This window comes from Elephas maximus, chromosome 15, assembly GCF_024166365.1.
Source record: "Elephas maximus indicus isolate mEleMax1 chromosome 15, mEleMax1 primary haplotype, whole genome shotgun sequence".
In the NCBI taxonomy this organism is placed as follows: Eukaryota; Metazoa; Chordata; class Mammalia; order Proboscidea; family Elephantidae; genus Elephas; species Elephas maximus.
Window position 1 is genome coordinate 43,032,034 of NC_064833.1, and position 17,538 is coordinate 43,049,571.

The following is a 17,538-nucleotide window of genomic DNA, read 5'->3' on the forward strand; positions in this document are numbered from 1 at the left end:
GATCCAGCTATACGTTCACACATTAGATTCAAAGACACAAACAGAATGAAAATAAAAGGATTGAAAAAGATATACCATGCAAACAGCTACCACAGGAAAACTGGAGTGGTTATACTAATATCAGACAAAACAGACTTTGAGAAAAAGTATTTTTAAAAGAGCCAAAAAATGACATTTTATAATGATGAAAGGGGAAGGCCATCAGGAAGATATAACAATTAAAAACACATATGTGCCTAATAATTAAAAAAAAAAAAGAGGACCAAAATACATAAACTAAAAACTGATAGATATGAAGGGAGAAATAGACAATTCAGCAATAATATTGGAGACTTCAATAGCCACTTTCAATTGTGGATAAAATTACTAGAAAGAAAACCAACAAGGAAATAAAAGACTTGAACAAAACTATAAATTAATGAGATGTAGCAGACATCTATAGAACACTCCACTCAACAGAAACAGAATTATAGTCTTCCAAATGCAAAAAAAACATTCTACAGGATAGACCATATGTGAGACCATAAACAAACCTCAATGACTTTAACCCTCAATCAAGTATGTTCTCCAACCACAAGTGAATAAAATTAGAAATCTGTAACAGGAAAATCTGGGGGAAATGCAAACATGTGGAAAGAAACAACACACTCCTAAGTAACCAACGTGTAAAAGAAATCACAGGGAAATCAGAAAACATTTGAACTGAATGAAAAAATACAACATACCAAAATTTATGGGATGCAGCTAAAACAGTATTTAGAGGGAAATTTATATAATAATAGAGATGAAATGCTTTAATAAGCTAAATTCTCACCTAAAACAAGTAGGAAAAGAAGAAAAAACTAAACTCAAAACAGGAGAAAGAAGGACCACAATACTTTAAAAAAGCAAGAAAAGTGTATACGCAGCTAAACTGCTATAAGAGTTTTGTATTTTTTTAGGAAATGGTAAAAGTAGTACTTTGGGGTAGATTTTAGTAAGTCAAATAAGCATTTTCTAATCTTTAGGGTAAGTAACTGAAAGAATAACTTTTAAAATGTACAATTGAAATGACTAAGGCAAAAAGAATTACTAATATAACAATACTAAATTTTTGTTTGCTAAATTTTTAATGTGGTGAAAACATACACAACATTCATCAATTCAACTATTTCCACATGCATAATTCAGTGACACTAACTTGTTAACAATGCTAAATTTGTATGTACTTGAAGTCATCAAATATTATGTTCTTGTCAAGTAGACTAACGAACTGAAGTCAGCCAGACACATGGTTGGAAGAACAGAAAGGTTTATTTAGTTTACAAACCGGGAGACAGGCATGGTCTCAGGACCTAAGGCTGTTAGCTCCCTGAACCAGGGCAGATTTGCTCTTTTTATAGGGAGTGGCACACATATGCGTGAACAGTAAAGGGAGGATCTTCAGTCTTGTGACGCGTGCACAGTCGGCATAATTTTAGTGAATGAGTTTTTACACATGTCTCTAAAAATATTGCGCATAGCCCTAAAAAATGGCAATGGCTCCTATCGCCACCCCAGGAAGGTTATACAGCAGGTAGATTCAGAGTCAGTGCGCCTGCACCTTGGCCTTCTGCCAGGAGAAGAGAAGAAACCTGGGAATTTGACTAATCATGGTGAAGTGCTGTCAAAGTTGTAACAAAAATGTAGCAAGAGTAGACTTTCCTCAAAAACAACTATTATGGGATGGTTAATAACCCTTAAAAACCCTTTCATGACTGCCTGCTTCAAACTTGGTAACATAACTTGAAGATATATAAAGTGAACTGGGGAAGTCAGCATAACTTATCCAAGGCAAGGTCAGGAAAACTCCATAGACGCATCCAAACTCCCTGAAGGGACCACGGTGTCGGGGAACATCTAGTTCAACTGGCATAACAGTCTATAAAGAAAATGCTCTACATTCTATTTTGGTAAGTAGCGTCTGGGGCCTTAAAAGCTTGTTAGCGGCCATCTAAGATACTCCACTGGTCTTGTCCTGTCTGGAGCAAGGAAGAATGAAGAAAACCAAAGACGCAAGGGAAAGACTAGTCCAAAGGTACTACAAGTACCACAGCCTCCACCAGACCGAGTACAGCACAACTAGATGGTGCCCAGTTTCCACCACTAACTGCTCTGACAGGGATCGCAATAGAGGGTCCCAGACAGGGCTGGAGAAAAATGTGGAACAAAATTCTAACTCACAAAAAAAAAAAAAAAAAAAGACCAGGTTTACTGGTCTGACAGAGACTGGAGAAACCCTGAGAAGCTAGTCTGCTAATGAGCTAGTTTGCTCTGTAAACTATAAAAAGATACATAAAGTGAAACTTAAAACTAAAAAGGAGAAACAGACAAATTCTCCATCATAGCTGGTGATCTTAAAACATTTCTAATAGTTGATAAAACAAGCAATGAAAATCCATATGGATTTAAAAGATAGGAAGAATTCTATTAACCAATTTGAAGTAAATGAAGCACATATACCACTGTAAAAACAACTACAGAATGCACATTTTTATCAAGTTCACATTTACAAAAACACACCATATACTGAGTCATAAATTTTACAGTATTAAAATCATAAATCGCTGACCACAGTGGAATTAAATTTGAAATGAATAACAGAAGGATAATTAGTAAATCTCCAAATGTTATGCAATTAAGGAACACACTTCTAAATAACCCATGGATCAATAAAGAAATCACAATGGAAATTATAAAATATTTTAAACTAAAAGATAATGAAAAGACACCTATAAGATGCTGTGTGACACAGCTTAATTTATAGCGTTCAATGCATGTAAATGAGTAGAAAAGACTTAAAAAAATCAATGACCTAAGCTTCCACCTCAGAAAGCTAAGAATAGCAAACCAAACCCAAAGAAAGTGGAAGGACAGAAATTATAAACGTAAGAGCAAAAATAAATGACACAGAAAGCAGAAGTATAATAGAAAAAAATTTTAAGTAAAAAATTAGCTTTGAAAAGATTAATAACACTGATAAAATTCTAGCAACACTGATGAAGAAAATACAAATGATCATGAATGGAGACATCACTACAGATCCTATAGACATTTAAAAGCAAATGCTAAAGTAAATAACAAAAGAATCCACCTTTATGCCATTAAATATGGTAATTTAGAGCAAGAAGGGGCAAACATTTTGGATAAAGGGCCAGACAGTAAATATTTTAGGCTTTTCCTAAAGCATATCTACAGTTAACAACGTGCTTAATGGTAAAACACTGAATATCTTCCATTGAAATTGGGAGCAAAAAAGAATGTCTACTCTCCTGACCTCTACTCAACATTGTATAAGAGGTCCTAGCCAGTGCAATAATGAAAAGAAATTAAAGCTACAAGCATTAGAAAGATATAAAACTGTCATTACTTGCAGATGACATGATAGTGTGCACAGACAATCCAAAAGAACCTACCATAAAGTATTATACAAGTTAGAAAGCCCACTAAATAGACAGTCAATATACTAACATGAGGAGCCCTGGTGGCAAAGTGGTTAAGAGCTCAGGCTGCTAACCAAAAGGTCAGCAGTTCGAATCCACCAGCCACTTGCTTTTTGGAAACCCTACAGGACAGTTCTACCATGTCCTATAGGGTCACTATGACTCAGAATCGACTTGACGGCAATGGCTTTGGTTTTTGGTATACTGACATCAATTATATTCCTATATACTGACAACAAATGTATTATAGAATAAAATTTTTAGACAAATGATGGTATATATATTATCAAAAAATAAATAAATTTTATGAAAGATGTGTAAAACCTCTTTGAAAATTTCAAAACATTGCTGAAAAGGCATTAAAGGCCTAAAAATAAGAAAAGCAATACTCTGTATGTGGATTGAAAAACTCGGTATTACACCAATTCAATATATGTTAACATGTCAATTCGTCGATGTAACCCTAGTAAAATCCCAACAGGTTTCTTTCTTATTGGAAATTAATTCTACAATTAGCTAATCCAAAAACATAATACAGCACAGAACAGTTATGACAATCTTAAGGGGAAAAAAGAACAAAGTTGTATGACTTACACTATGAAATATCAAGACTTACAACAAAAACTACAGAAAAAAGGACTGACAAAAGAATACACAAATAGACCAGTGAACAGAATAAAGAGTTCAGAAAAGAATCCACACACATATGACCACTTGATTTACAACAAAGGATTAATGTAGCTCAGTAGGGAAGGAATGGTTCAAGCAATGTTATGGATCAACTGAATATTCATAGAAAAAAATGCATCTTGACCACTAGTTCACACATGCATAAAAATTAATTCAAGGTGAATCACAGAATACAGTAAAACTTCTAGGAGAAACCACAGACGAATATCTTCATCTCCTTGGGGCACACAATGACTTCTTAAACAAGACAAAAAGCATTAACCACAAAGGAAAAGATTAATACATTGGACTCCCATAAAATTATCGACTCTTATTCATCAAAAGACACCTTTAAGAGAGTAAAAAGACAAGGCACAGAATGGGAAAAAACCCGTGCAGAACACATATATGGCAACGCACTTCTTTCAAAATATATAAAGAACTCCTACACATCAATAAGAAAAAGGCAGAAAATCCAATTTTTTTAAAAAAGGGAAAAAGACTTAGATACTTCACAAAAGAAGACATCCAAATAGCCAGTAAGCATATGAAAAAGTGTTCAACATCCTTAGTCACAGGGCAAACGCAAACTAAAATTACAATGTGACATCACTTCATACCCACGAGAAAGGCTAAAGTTAAAAGAAACATAACAAGTGGTAGCAAAAATGTGAAGTCACTGGGACTCTCATACTGTTGGTAAAACTATGATGAAACAACCACTTTGGAAAACTATTTGGCAGGATCTATTAAAGCTAAGGAAACCCTGGTGGCGTAGTGGTTAAGAGCTACAGCTACTAACCAAAGGGTTGTCAGTTCGAATCCACCAGGTGCTCCTTGGAAACTCTTTGGGGCAGCTCTACTCTGTCCTATAGGGTTGCTATGAGTCAGAGTCGACTCGACGGCACTGGGTTTGGTTATTAAAGCTAAGGTGGCAGAGTGGTTAAGAGCTCGTCACCTAACCAAAAGAGCAGCAGTTCGAATCCACCAGCTGCTCCTTGGAAACCCCATGGCGCAGTTCTACTCTAGTCCTATAGGGTCTCTGTGAGTTGGAATTGACTCAATGACAATGGGGTAATTCAAGCTAAGGAGTCCCTGTGTGGTGCAAATGATTAAGTGCTCAACCACTAATTGGAAGGTTGGCAGCTCAAACCCACCCAAAGATACCCCAGAAGGCAGGCCTGGCAATCTGCTTTGAAAGGGCATAACCTTGAAAATCCTATGGTGCAGTTCTACTCTGCACGCAAGAAGTCACCATGAGTCGAAATCAACTCAACGACAACAATTAAAGTTAAATATGTCTACTCTATGAGCCAGTAATTCCACTGTCATGGATTGAATTATGTCCCCCCAAAAACATGTGTATCAATTTGGCTGGACCATGATTCCCAGTATTGTAGGACTGTCTACCATTCTGTCATCTGATGTGATTTCCTTATGTGTTGCAAATCCTATCACTACAATGAGATAGATTAAAACCCAAACCAAACCCATTGCCATCAAGTCTACTCCGACTCATAGCGACCCTATAGGATAGAGTACAACTACCCCACAGAGTTTCTAAGGAGCGCCTAGTGGATCCAAACTGCTGACCTTTTGGTTAGCAGCTGTAGCTCTTAACCACTATGCCACCAGGTTTCCTAATGAGATGGATTAGTGGCAGTTATACTGATGAAATCTACTAGATAGTATCTTCAGCCAATCTCTTTTGAGATAAAAAAGAGAGGAGCAAGCAGAGAAACACTAGGAGCTCATACTGCCAAGAAAGTAGTCCTGGGAGCAGAGCATGTCCTTTGGACCTGAGGTTCCCGAGCTGAGATGCTCCCAGATCAAGGGAAGACGGATGACAAGCACCTTCCTCCAGTGCCAACAGAAAGAGAAAGCCTTCCCCTGGAGCCGGCGCCCTGAATCCGGACTTCTAGCCTACTGGACCGTGATAGAATAAACTTCCCTTTGTTAAAGCCATCCACTTGTGGTATTTCAGTTATAGCAGCACTAGATGACCAAGACACTCTCCTAGGTATATTCCTAACGGAAATCAATAAATACGTCCACCAAAAGACATGTAAAAGAATGTTCACAGCAGCTTTCTCATAATAGCTAAAAATTAAAAACAACCCAATTGTCTATCAACAGTAGATAAGTAAACTGTATTATCTTTATATAATGGAATACTACAAAGCAATAAAAAAAACTACTGCTCTTGTAACAACATGAGTTAATCATAGATGTCATTCTGAGTGAAAGAAGACAATGAGTATGATTCTAATTCTTTGAGGTTTAAAAAACAGGTAAAACTTATCTGTGTTGATGTTGTTGTGTCCCATCGAGTCAATTCCAACCCACAGCAAGCCTACATGATAGGGCAGACCTGCTCCATAGGGTTTCCTGGGCTGTAATCTTTACGGAAGCAGATCACCAGGTCTTTTCTCCCAATAGCCACTGGTGGGTTTGAACTGCTGACCTTTCGTTTAGCACCCATGACCTTAACAATTTCACCACCAGGGCTCCTTATCTATGTTGAAAGAAGTCAGATTATTGTAATACCTTTTGGAGGTGGAGGGTACTGATTACTACAGAGCACAGGGAAGCCTTTTCCGTATATAGTCTATTTTTTTTATCTGGATAGTAGTTACAGATGTGTACACATATGTAAAAACTGAGCTGTATACTTAGGATTTCTGCCTCAATAAACAAAATAAAAATAATAAGACACTGAATTAATCTCGGGTAGGAAAGGGAAGAGAACCGAAAGGATTACTTCTTAATGCTAACTCCAGATTATTCAAAAACAGAAAAGGCAATGGAACATAAATAAAAATTAGCAACTATCAGCATCAGATGAACTCTTCCCTCATCTACTATAAAGCAGTTGGTCTCTGGTTCTTCTGAGTTTCCACAGGTAATTTTTCTATCCTCAAGATGAACAGAGTTCCCCAGCATATGTTAGTGTAATAAATGTACTGAATAAATTAGTGAACATGTGAACTTCGAAGTTGACAGTTCATTTGCATGAGACCATCCTCAAGTTAAAAAAAGAAAAGAAACTAAAAAGATGTGATTAAGGAAAAATTTTGCTGCTATTCTCCAGCTGCGCCTACCCATTACTATGCAGATTCCAAGAGGAAGTTCCTTCCTACTGAGACAGGCAGGCCTTGCTGCCTTCGGGACCCTTCCATTCCCCCAAAAGGAGAATGAGAATGTAATATTTCCCAAGATTCTTCAGACAGAATCTTGGAGATGTAAATTAGCATAGCTGGTGATGCCTGAGACTTGAGCAAAGAGGCTGAATAATTCCGACAAGAAAACTGAAATTGTTTTCCCTTCAATCAAAACTTTTAGGAATCCTAACAAACCATCGCTAGGAACAAACCATAACTAAAACATATTCTGTCAAGTAAGGTCTCCAGTTTCAGGGTACTCTAAAATATGTTAGCAGAAAAAGTAAATTTTTTAAAGCATAAAGTCGGAGAAGAAAACAACTGATTACTTCTAAACAAGTTGAAAATGTTTCCAGTCAATGAAGTTATACAGTTTACCTGTTCCAGCACATCCAATTTTAATTCGAGCTTGCTGAGAACAACGTCTCCACCCCATAGTGAAAGCTGCAAATCCGAGGGCTTTAAGTTCTTGATGTAGCGATTCACGTAGCTCATTAAAATCGGAGTCACATATGACTCCAGCATCTTTTAAGGTGCAGAGGGATCAAAGTCAAAAGCTGAAAGGAGTAAAGACAGAAACGTCAGAAGTAATTGAGTCGGAATGCAGCGAAGGAAAAAGTAATTTTCAGAAAGGATTGGAGAGACCGAAAAGCAGCACTCCCGACCAGTGCAGCCTCTCGCCTCCTCCCAGAAGCAGAGAAACCTCAAGTAGACTCACTCGTCCAGCCGGGTCTTCCTCACTGGCAGAACTCCCCTCAACTCCGCCAGGCGAGGTGGGGAGGAGGAGATAGTAACCTGAGGAGAGTGGTTCCCAGGAGTGGGAGAATAAGGTGAGGCGGAACCCCCTTTAGGCGCTGCACGCCGTCACTAGCCCAACAGCCCCGTGAGGCCCTCGCCTCCCGGAACTCAGCCGGATCTACCACCGCAGAACCACAGCTAGAACCCGACCCGCTCCTGCCCAGCCGCCACACTCCACCCTCGGCTGACACTCACGCCAAAGAGTACCGTGGCATCCCCTCCACCTCCCGGTACCTGGCATCGGCTCGCGACGGCGGCGTAGCTCCTCTAGAGCACCACTTCCGGGTGTGTCCCAAACGGTGCGCAAAACAAACTGTCCCTCCACCGCTCCCGCCCGATTCCGCAGCCGGACCAGATTTGTCAGGCTAGAAAAGCAACTCCATGCATCCTCTCGGAAGAGACACTTTTCAGCTTCACTAGCCTGCGTCCCCACTTCGACCCCGCTAGTGGTGAGGACAAAGCCCTAACAAGTGCCCCGGGGAGTAGGGGCGGACTAGTAGAGCGGAGGCACCGGAGATCCGGAAGTGGATCTCCGAGGGAGCATTACTGTGAGTAGTGCACTGGGTTTTTTTTAGTGAGACTAAGGCACCCGCGGCGGTTTCTGAGGAGGAGGTCGGGCCAGGGTGGGGAAGCACGGAGGGCTGCGGGTCAGATGAAGAGGTAGAAAGGGGGTCCTACTGTTTGAAGCCCTGGGAGATGAGAGGCGCTTTTTCCTCTTAGGAAATGGAAAGCCTGGGAGGAGCTTGGGATCAGTAGGGAGGGCAGTGGCAATAAGGCCTCAGGTAGGAGGAGCGAGGTAGGGAGGCACCTGGAGCAGCTTCGAGCGGATTTAAAGTTAGATCTGGGGGTTATTTGCTGGAGGCAGGGTGGCTGTGGAAAAGACCTTGTAAGGATTAAGAGGTACAATTTTGGAGAATGCGTTTTGACCAAACGAGTAGACCAATCCACGCGGTCTGTTATTTTCGCAATAAAATTTTAAAAAATCCATGTTTGCATATGCAGAGCAGAGGAGGAATGGTCTAGAGAAGATTGTGGAGAAGCGTTGGGTTGCGGATTGGTTTGGGACTTCAAAAAGGCCCTGAGAATATCAGAAGAACGAAGGAAATGAGAAGCCTAAAAACAAAACGAAAAGAAGTGGCTGATAAGGAATGAATTCAGAGTTTTAGGATCAGTGTTGGTTTTACCAGCTGGTCTCCTGGGGAGAAAGACGTGGCAGTCTGCTTCAGTAAAGATTTACAGCCTTGGAAACGCTACGGGGGCAGTTCTGTTCTGTTCTGTCCTATAGGGTCACTATGAGTTGGAATTGCCTCCACTCACAATGGTTTGGTTTGGGTTTTAGTGGATGTGTATTACTTTTCCATCCAGTAACTTGCGGTCAAGGAACTGAAACGCCTAAATCGGAAAATATACAGCAGGCTTACAAGAATAGGATAGGGTACACTTCCTAATTTTTGACCAGCTTCTCTGATTTTAACCTCTGAAGAAAACACTTACCAGTGCGTTTTTTTTTTTTTTTTAATGCCAGTGCTCAAGATGGTAGCAGCATCTTCCTTACTCGTAGAGGAGAGGTTATCCCCTCCACATAGGATTCTTCTGGTTGATCACAAACAAGCATGGGGATTGTGATCGTGGAACCTGGGGTGCATTCTGATGCTTGGAAGCCGCCTTAAGATGGTGTGTTCTTCCTGTTCCAGTAGTTTGCAGCAGTTGACAAATCAGGAAATTCCTTGGGAGCTAACCTTAGTACTTCTTCGTAGGGATCAGTACCTGCATATTGGAGATAACTTCTCCAGTACATTTGTTGTGTGCTTCTCAGCTTCAAAGAATGCTGAGATCTCTTTAGTAACATGTGATAGCAATTGTACCATTAAAGAACTGGTTTAAGTAGGCTTTTTTGTCATATGTTGTCATTTAGGAGTAACTTGAGACCACCTTAACCTGGACCATCAGCTTTTTCGACTCATACGCACGCTATAGGACAGAGTAGAACTGCCCCATAGAGTTTCCAAGGAGCACCTGGCGGATTTGAACTGCTGACCTCTTGGTTAGCAGCTGTAGCGCTTAACCACTATGCCACCAGGGTTTCCAGCTTTTTCCTGGGCTACGTAAGTTCCATGTTTAGAAGTCCACAAGAGTTCTCCAAAGGGCTTTAAACCAGTTAGTTCCGTTTGAACTGCTGCTGAGAATTTGCATTTCCAACCCAAGTAAGATTCAGAATCTACATTTTAACAAGATCCCCAGGTGATTCTTATTTATAATAAATGTTGAGACCCACTGCTCTATTAGTGGTGCTCAGAATTGGCTCCTAAGCAGCAGCATTAGCAAGGCCTGGGAACTTGTGAGAAATGGAACTTCTCAGCAGGGGTTTGAACCAGAACAACCCAAATCAAAGCCCTGGTGCACCAGCTCATGGTTGGAGTTGATCTAGTTTTGTAGATGGATGCAGCCTCTGTGTAAAATTAGGTTCTTTACCAATGATGGATTTAGGGTGAAGTATTGAAGATGCTGACTAAAGAACACCTCCTTGCACAATCTTGATTGCTGACCTTACTTTGACGCCAGCTGCTACCAGTGGGTCGTGGAGTTCACCAGCAGTGAGACACAGGAATATGAGACAAGGAGTTGCTGGGTCAGGTTTGCTACGATGCTCAGGATCAAACATTGCCTTCACATTAATCTCCACGTCCTCCTTCCCAATTCCTGGGGCATCCTCATCACCTCCTCTTGGGAATTCATATGAGTTTCAGTTAAGGATACCCCTGAATTTGGTCTTTCTAGAGCTAAAATTCATCAGGTCTGGGTCACTGGGGTCAGACAATATCATTTTAGTTCCCCTATCACTGCATTTTGAAAATAGACTTTATAAAGTTCTTAAACTGCACACCCATGTCGTCATTGCATTTCGTTGAAAATGCATCATAACAAGTAAATGTGAAAATTCCTAAAACTCTTTCCAGGAATTTAAAATTTATTTCTTGAAAGAGGTTCAGTAACTGCAATAGAAAAGAGGCATAGCAAGAATGCCAAGAGGTTAGATTTGTTTTTTATTGGAAATAATCAACTCAATTTCACCCAAATCTTAAAAGCTTGTGAGCAGCCGTCTAAAATATGCCACTGGTACCACCCTGTCTGGAGCAGGGGAGAATAAAGAAAACCAAGGATACAAGGGAAAGATTAGTCCAAAGGACTAATGGACCACAATGACCCCAGCCTCTACCAGACTGAGTCCAGCACAATTAGGTAGTGCCCGGCTACCACCACCGACTGCGCTGGCAGGGATCAAAATACAGGGTCCCAAACAGAGCTGGAGAAAAACGTAGAACAAAACTCTAACTCACAAAAAAAGACCAGAGTTACTGGTCTGACAGAAACTGGAGAAACCCCAAGAGTGTAGCCCCCAGACATCCTTTTAACTCAGCACTGAAGTCACTCCTGAGGTTCACCCTTCAGCCAAAGATTAGACAGGCACACAAAACGAGACTAAATGGGCACACCAGCCCAGGGGCAAGGACGAGAAGGCAGGAGGGAACAGGAAAGCTGGTAATGGAGAATCCAAAGGCAAGAAGGTGAGAGTGTTGACATGTTGTGGGGTTGGCAACCAACATCACAAAACAATATGTGTATTGTTAAATGAGAAACTGGCTTGCTCTGTAAACCTTTCATCTAAAGTACAATAAAAAAAAATTAGAAGAAAAAAATTATTGGTTTTCAACCTGTGCACCGTTGTGCCCTATTCTGTAAGCAGTCGAGATAAATTTTTTTTCACTGTATATGTTTCACTACTAATGATTTTTTAAATGTCACATTTACAGACCTCCTATGACTATATATGTCTTTTTATTGTAAGATTTTTTTTCCCCATAAATAAAAAGTGAAGCAGATTGGTTATACAGGCAATAGTTCTCCAGAGTCAGGTGAAGCTTTGAAAGGCTTGAGTGGTATTTGAAAGACTGAAAAGGGTAGAGAAAGACTCCTTTTGGGGGATGAGGGAAAAATCTTATCAATAAACCAACAGCAGCTTAAACTTGAAAGTCTCGAAAATCCAAAAAGCTGAAATGAAAAGTGATTCATTTTTCTTTCCTTCATCTCTTTTCTTTCATCCTTATTTTTCTGATTATTTTTCTATTATGTGTAGTGTATATATGAGATCTTCAAGTATGGGGAGTATATTCCTAGCACCTTGCTTATTATCTGGTATTTAATAGGTTGTGGCAGAGATTGACTTTAACAGTTATTCAGCGGAATAACAATTGTTCAGTGAAAAGCAAATCATTTTCCTTTTGTTCCTGTGCATGGCCTAGATTATTATCCAGGCTCTCTTACTATCAGGTGTTGTCAAGTGGTTGGCTTCTGACCACCTAAATGTGATTTAGGCCATTTAGGCCATTTCCTGGCTTGGCTCATATAAGTCTTCACCCATTAGCAAACCCATTAGGATCCACAGATGTCTCCAAGGTCCACCGAGGAGGACAAAAAATAGGAGACTGAGTCTGAATCACAGCCCAAAGGAGTGCACTCTCATTAGTAACGTCTATTAGGATTTTACATAATGGAGAAATAAACTACTGTTAAACCCCAAAATCTCAGCGGCTTAATCTGTTACAGCAGGAAGCATTATTTTAACCAATTCTTAGGTGATAGCATTGATTGCTGTCAAGGTGATTCCAACTTAGGCCTCCCACCCCTTGTGTGTCACCGTAGAACTGTACTCCATGGGGTTTTCAACAGGTGGTGTGTCAGAAGTAGATGCGAATGGTAAGCATGAGCTGAACATAATCTATTAGTTCGAACTGCCAACCTTTTGGTTAGCAGCCAAGCTCTTAACCACTGCGCCACCAGGGCTCTTTGTTGGTTCAGGAACATTAAAATTGTAACTTGATTTACTCATGATAATAATCATTTTTAATTAAATTTTAAAATATACCTAGACATTGCTGAGTTACCCATTGTATGCTCATTTGCATGTTATACCTTACTGTATTTATAACAAAATTTAAGTAACAACTCTTAAGCCTTCTACCATTACTTAGTTTCAAATGGCTTATAATAGTAATTTACATTTATACAGCGTTTTTCCACATATTATTTCATTTTTTTATTTTTCAACAAACTAGAAGGTGGGTATAACATATGGCAAGATGAGGAAGCTCAGATAGGGAAAGGTTAAGTGTGAACTAACAGTCACAGCCAGTCAGTCCCAGTCTTCTGACTTCAAGTATTCATTTCCCTTTTGAGAAGAAAAAATGGATACAAAAGAAAAAAGGAACATTAATTATTGCAATAGAATTATAAGAACAAAAACGAATGTCTTCTGGATTTAAAGTCATATACACTAGCTCTAGAAAGCACTCCTGACTAGCTTTCTAAAAAGTTAAAACACAAAGAATTTTAATGTAACCTAAGCATCAACTGTAAACGAGTATCTGTGCAAGCTGCATAGGCATTATCTCACTATGGAAGTTGGGCAGAGGATAGCCAATTTGTAGTAAACCAGAAATAATGGTTCAAGTTCTTCAAATATGTTAGTTTGGTATTTTGAATTCACTCATTAAAGACACTGTTTGAATGCACATGAAGTGGCCTATACCATGCCAGGCACTGAGGTATGCCTACATGGAAGGAGCTCTGTCTTGTTGGAATCAAATATAAATGAATAATTAAAATATAATATGACTAAGTGAAATGTGTATAAAGTTGTGTGACATTAAAAAAAGCATTTAGAACTATGTGAGAAAATCAGTCAAGACATAAGTTATCAGTTTTAATGTTACCATCTATTAAAGAAGTAGATTATCTCTTATCTCTCCTGATTCTCCAGAGTGTCAAACACTAGAACTAGGTAGAATCCCAACTTCTACCCAACTACAAAACATTTTAATGTGCTTTTCTACTAACCGAACAGTTTCAAACAAAATTAGTAAACTTCCTGTTTGTAATTCTCACTAAAATACATAGATGCTGCTAGCAGTGGAATAGCCTAGTTTAAGAACCTATCTGAAGAAAGAAACATTCCTACCAACCTAGATCAAAATAAATTGGAGGGATAGACAACAGGACTGCATAGAGCACTCATATATATGAAATCTCGATATACGACAGAAGCAGCATTACAAATCAATGGGAAAGGATTTGAGTATTTCAGTAACCAGTACAGGAAAAATTAGTATCCATCTGGGCAAAAAATTAGATCTGTACTTCACACCTGTGGATATAGTACAAATTTTATGTAACTTACATAATTCGTTGCCTGAAACAATCTGTGGATCTCTCTTTAAGAAAAGGAATACCAAAATATTTCACTTTTGTAAATCTTGTAAAAGCTTATAACCCATATGAACAAATTACTGGGCCCAGGGCCTTAGAAGAGGCTTGTGCAAGTAAGGATACCTGATGCTTAAGCTTCATTAGTTTCATGGTACATCAGCCTCCGCTCACAATCACAAAAGTAAGTTCCTGATGAATTAAAAACTAAATGTGAAAAAAAATTTTCAAAAATTCCTAAAAGAAATATAGAAAAAATCATTACCCTCAGAGAGGTAAAATCTCTTAAGATCAGACAAAAAAAACAGCAAAAAACTATACAGGAAAAGCTTGAGAAGATTTATACCTTAAAGAAGCTTGTTCATCAACAACATACTAAAGCTAAAATAGAACCACAGGCAGGATAAAGATGTTTATGATGTATATTGTTTAACAAAGAACTGAAGCCAAGATTTTATGAAGAGCTATAAATTATAAGTTAAAGATAATTCAGTAGAAAAATGGGACATTCACAGATGAGGAAGCTAAAAAGCCTTGTAATCACAAGAAAACACGCTCAACTTCATTAAACTCAGGGAAGTGCAGCTTAAAACAGTAATGACCTGCTATGTCACTCCCATCAGATTGACAACATTTTTAATGTCTAATGTCAGTGATGTGTAACAATAGGAACTACTGCTCTGTTAATGAGAATATAAACTGGTATAACCACAGTGACGAGGAATTTAGCAGTATCTCGCAGAGTTGAAGGTGCACATACACTATTACCTAGCAATTCCACTTGTAAGTGTAAAGAAACTCTTGCATATGTGCACAAGAAGGCTTTGTTTCTAAGAGCAAAACAGTGGAACAACTGAAATGTTAACAGGAAAAGAGTCAAGCTATAGTATATATAATTGAGTATTTCACAGTAGTGAAAATGAATAACCTAGAGCTATGACTTTCAAATGTTTTACCTACAGTAAGAAACATTTTATACCATAACTCAATTAAGCAGAACTTTCACAAAACAATACTTAAACTGAGTGAGTACATGGGATGTATCCTATTTTCTATTATTTTTTTTTCCAAAGCAGTTTAAACAAACAAACAAAAAAAAACACATTGCCATCAAGTCGATTTCGACTCATTGTGACCCTATAGGACAGAGCAGAACTGCCCCATAGGGTTTCCAAGGAGCGCCTGGTGGATTCGAACCTCCGACCTTTTGGTTAGCAGCCGTAGCACTTAACCACTATGCCACCAGGGTTTCCAAGCAGTTTATGACCTGCTGAATTGATTTTGTCAGCTTCTAATACTGATAGTTTGCAATCCACAGTTTGAAAAAACTGAACAAAGTTACCTATTAGCATTAATAAATCTGAAAAAGTGTAATATTGAGGAAAAAAGTAGCAGAATAAGTATAGTATATCATGTGTGTATATACATATATAGCACTCTGAACAATGCTAGATATTGCGATAGCTACATATCTATTGTTGTTGTTCTCTGTTGTCAAGTTGTTTCTGACTCATAGTGACCCTATATGACAGAGTAGGACTACTCCATAGGGTTTCCTTGGCTGTAATCTTTACGGGAGCAGATTGGCCAGGTCTTTTCTCCCTTGGGGCTGCTGGTGGATTTGAACTAAGGACCTTTTGATTAGCAGCTGAATATGCAAATATTGCACCACCAGGGCTCTACATAGATAAAGGAGGACTCCTTTATCTATGTAGAAATAGTATTAAAAAACCTTCATGAGAACAAAAAACAAATTAAGGATAGTAATATCTCTGAGGAGGAAGAGATGGAAAAATAAAACGGGGGAGTGAATAAAGGGACTTCAACAGTATCTTTAGTATTTTATTTTAAAATAAGGCAAAATATTAATATTTGATAGCTGGTAAGTACATTTTTTTTTTTAAGTACATAGGTATTAGGTATTACTGTTCTTTGTGTTTCTTTATATATGTGAAATACTTGATTAAAAATTATCAACTAGAACAATAGTTCTCAACTTTACATCACACTTTCTGAGAATCATAACTCCTACTTTTTCGGGCATTTATATATTTACAGGCATTTGATTATGCTAATCATTTACACTAAATTTAAAAGGAACAAAGTTACAATCATATTTATAAGATATAAAGATCTTTTTGTTCTACTATTTTGCCAGGCTAATTATGTCAGTGATAATACCCACACGCCTAGTAGGAAGACTGGTTAATATGACTACTGTCTCAAATTTATGTGCCAACCACTAAGGCCAAAGATGAGGAAATTGAAGATTTTTACCAACTTACGCAGTCTGAAATTGATCAAACATACAATCAGGACATCCAATGATAATTACTGGTGATTGGAAGCAAAGAAGAAGGCTAGGTAGTTGGGAAATATGGCCTTGGTAATAGAAATAACGCCAGATATCACATGATAGAATTTTGCAAGACCAATGACTTCTTCATTGCAAATACCTTTTTTTAACAATATAAACAGCGACTATACACATGGACCTCACCAGATGGAATACACAGGAATCAAATCAATACATTTGTGGAAAGAGAAGATGAAAAAGCTCAGTATCATCAGTCAGAACAAGACCAGGGGCCAACTGCAGAACAGACCATCAATTGCTCATCTTTAAGTTCAAGTTGAAGCTGAAGAAAATTAAAACAAGTCCACAAGAGCCAAAGTACAACCTTGAGTACATCCCACCTGAATTTGAAGACAACCTCAAGAATAGATTTGACGGGTTGAAAACTAATGACCTAAGACCAGACAAGTTGTGGGATGACATCAAGGACATCACACATGAAGAAAGCAAGAGGTCATTAAAAAGACAGGAAAGAAAGAAAAGACCTGTTTAGCTTAGTATAGATACAGATGGTTATATACAGAAATATTTATAGATATGTATATGTGCATGGATTAGTATACACACATTTATTTCCTTGGTTTGTCAGTTAAGAGGACCTAGCAGCAATGACAAGGAGCCCTGGTGGTACAGTGGTTAAGCATTTGGCTGCTAACTGAAAGGTCTGTAGTTTGAACCCACCAGCCACTCCACAAGAAAAAGATGTGGCAGTCTGCTTCCGTAAAGACTGACAGCCTTGGAAACCCTGTGGGGCAATTTTACTCTAGCCTATAGGGTCACTATGAGTTGGAATCAACTCGATGGCAATGGGTAAGAAGCAATGACATGCCAG

General features: G+C 38.7%; 1 protein-coding gene and 1 long non-coding RNA gene across 16 annotated transcripts in view; one reads left to right on the forward strand and one right to left on the reverse strand.

Annotated features, from left to right (window-relative positions):
* VPS13B (vacuolar protein sorting 13 homolog B) overlaps positions 1-8,413 on the reverse strand; it is a 915,182-nt gene extending 906,769 nt beyond the window's left edge. For 13 of the 15 annotated variants that reach the window (XM_049854595.1, XM_049854593.1, XM_049854590.1 and 10 more), the window contains exons 1-2: positions 8,324-8,413; positions 7,670-7,848 (exon numbers count right to left, since the gene is read on the reverse strand). In XM_049854595.1, the coding sequence (XP_049710552.1) occupies positions 7,670-7,816 (147 nt within the window). In that variant the 5' untranslated portion in view covers positions 7,817-7,848; positions 8,324-8,413. Of the gene's footprint in view, positions 1-7,669; positions 7,849-8,009; positions 8,100-8,284 lie in introns of those variants that run through there. The other 2 variants (XM_049854591.1, XM_049854592.1) reach the window with 2 other exon arrangements.
* Positions 8,414-8,570: 157 nt separating this feature from the next.
* LOC126059070 (uncharacterized) overlaps positions 8,571-17,538 on the forward strand; it is a 32,152-nt gene continuing 23,184 nt past the window's right edge. The window contains exons 1-2 of the long non-coding RNA XR_007513355.1: positions 8,571-8,637; positions 10,577-10,718. This is a non-coding gene — a long non-coding RNA (uncharacterized LOC126059070). The remainder of the gene's footprint in view (positions 8,638-10,576; positions 10,719-17,538) is intronic.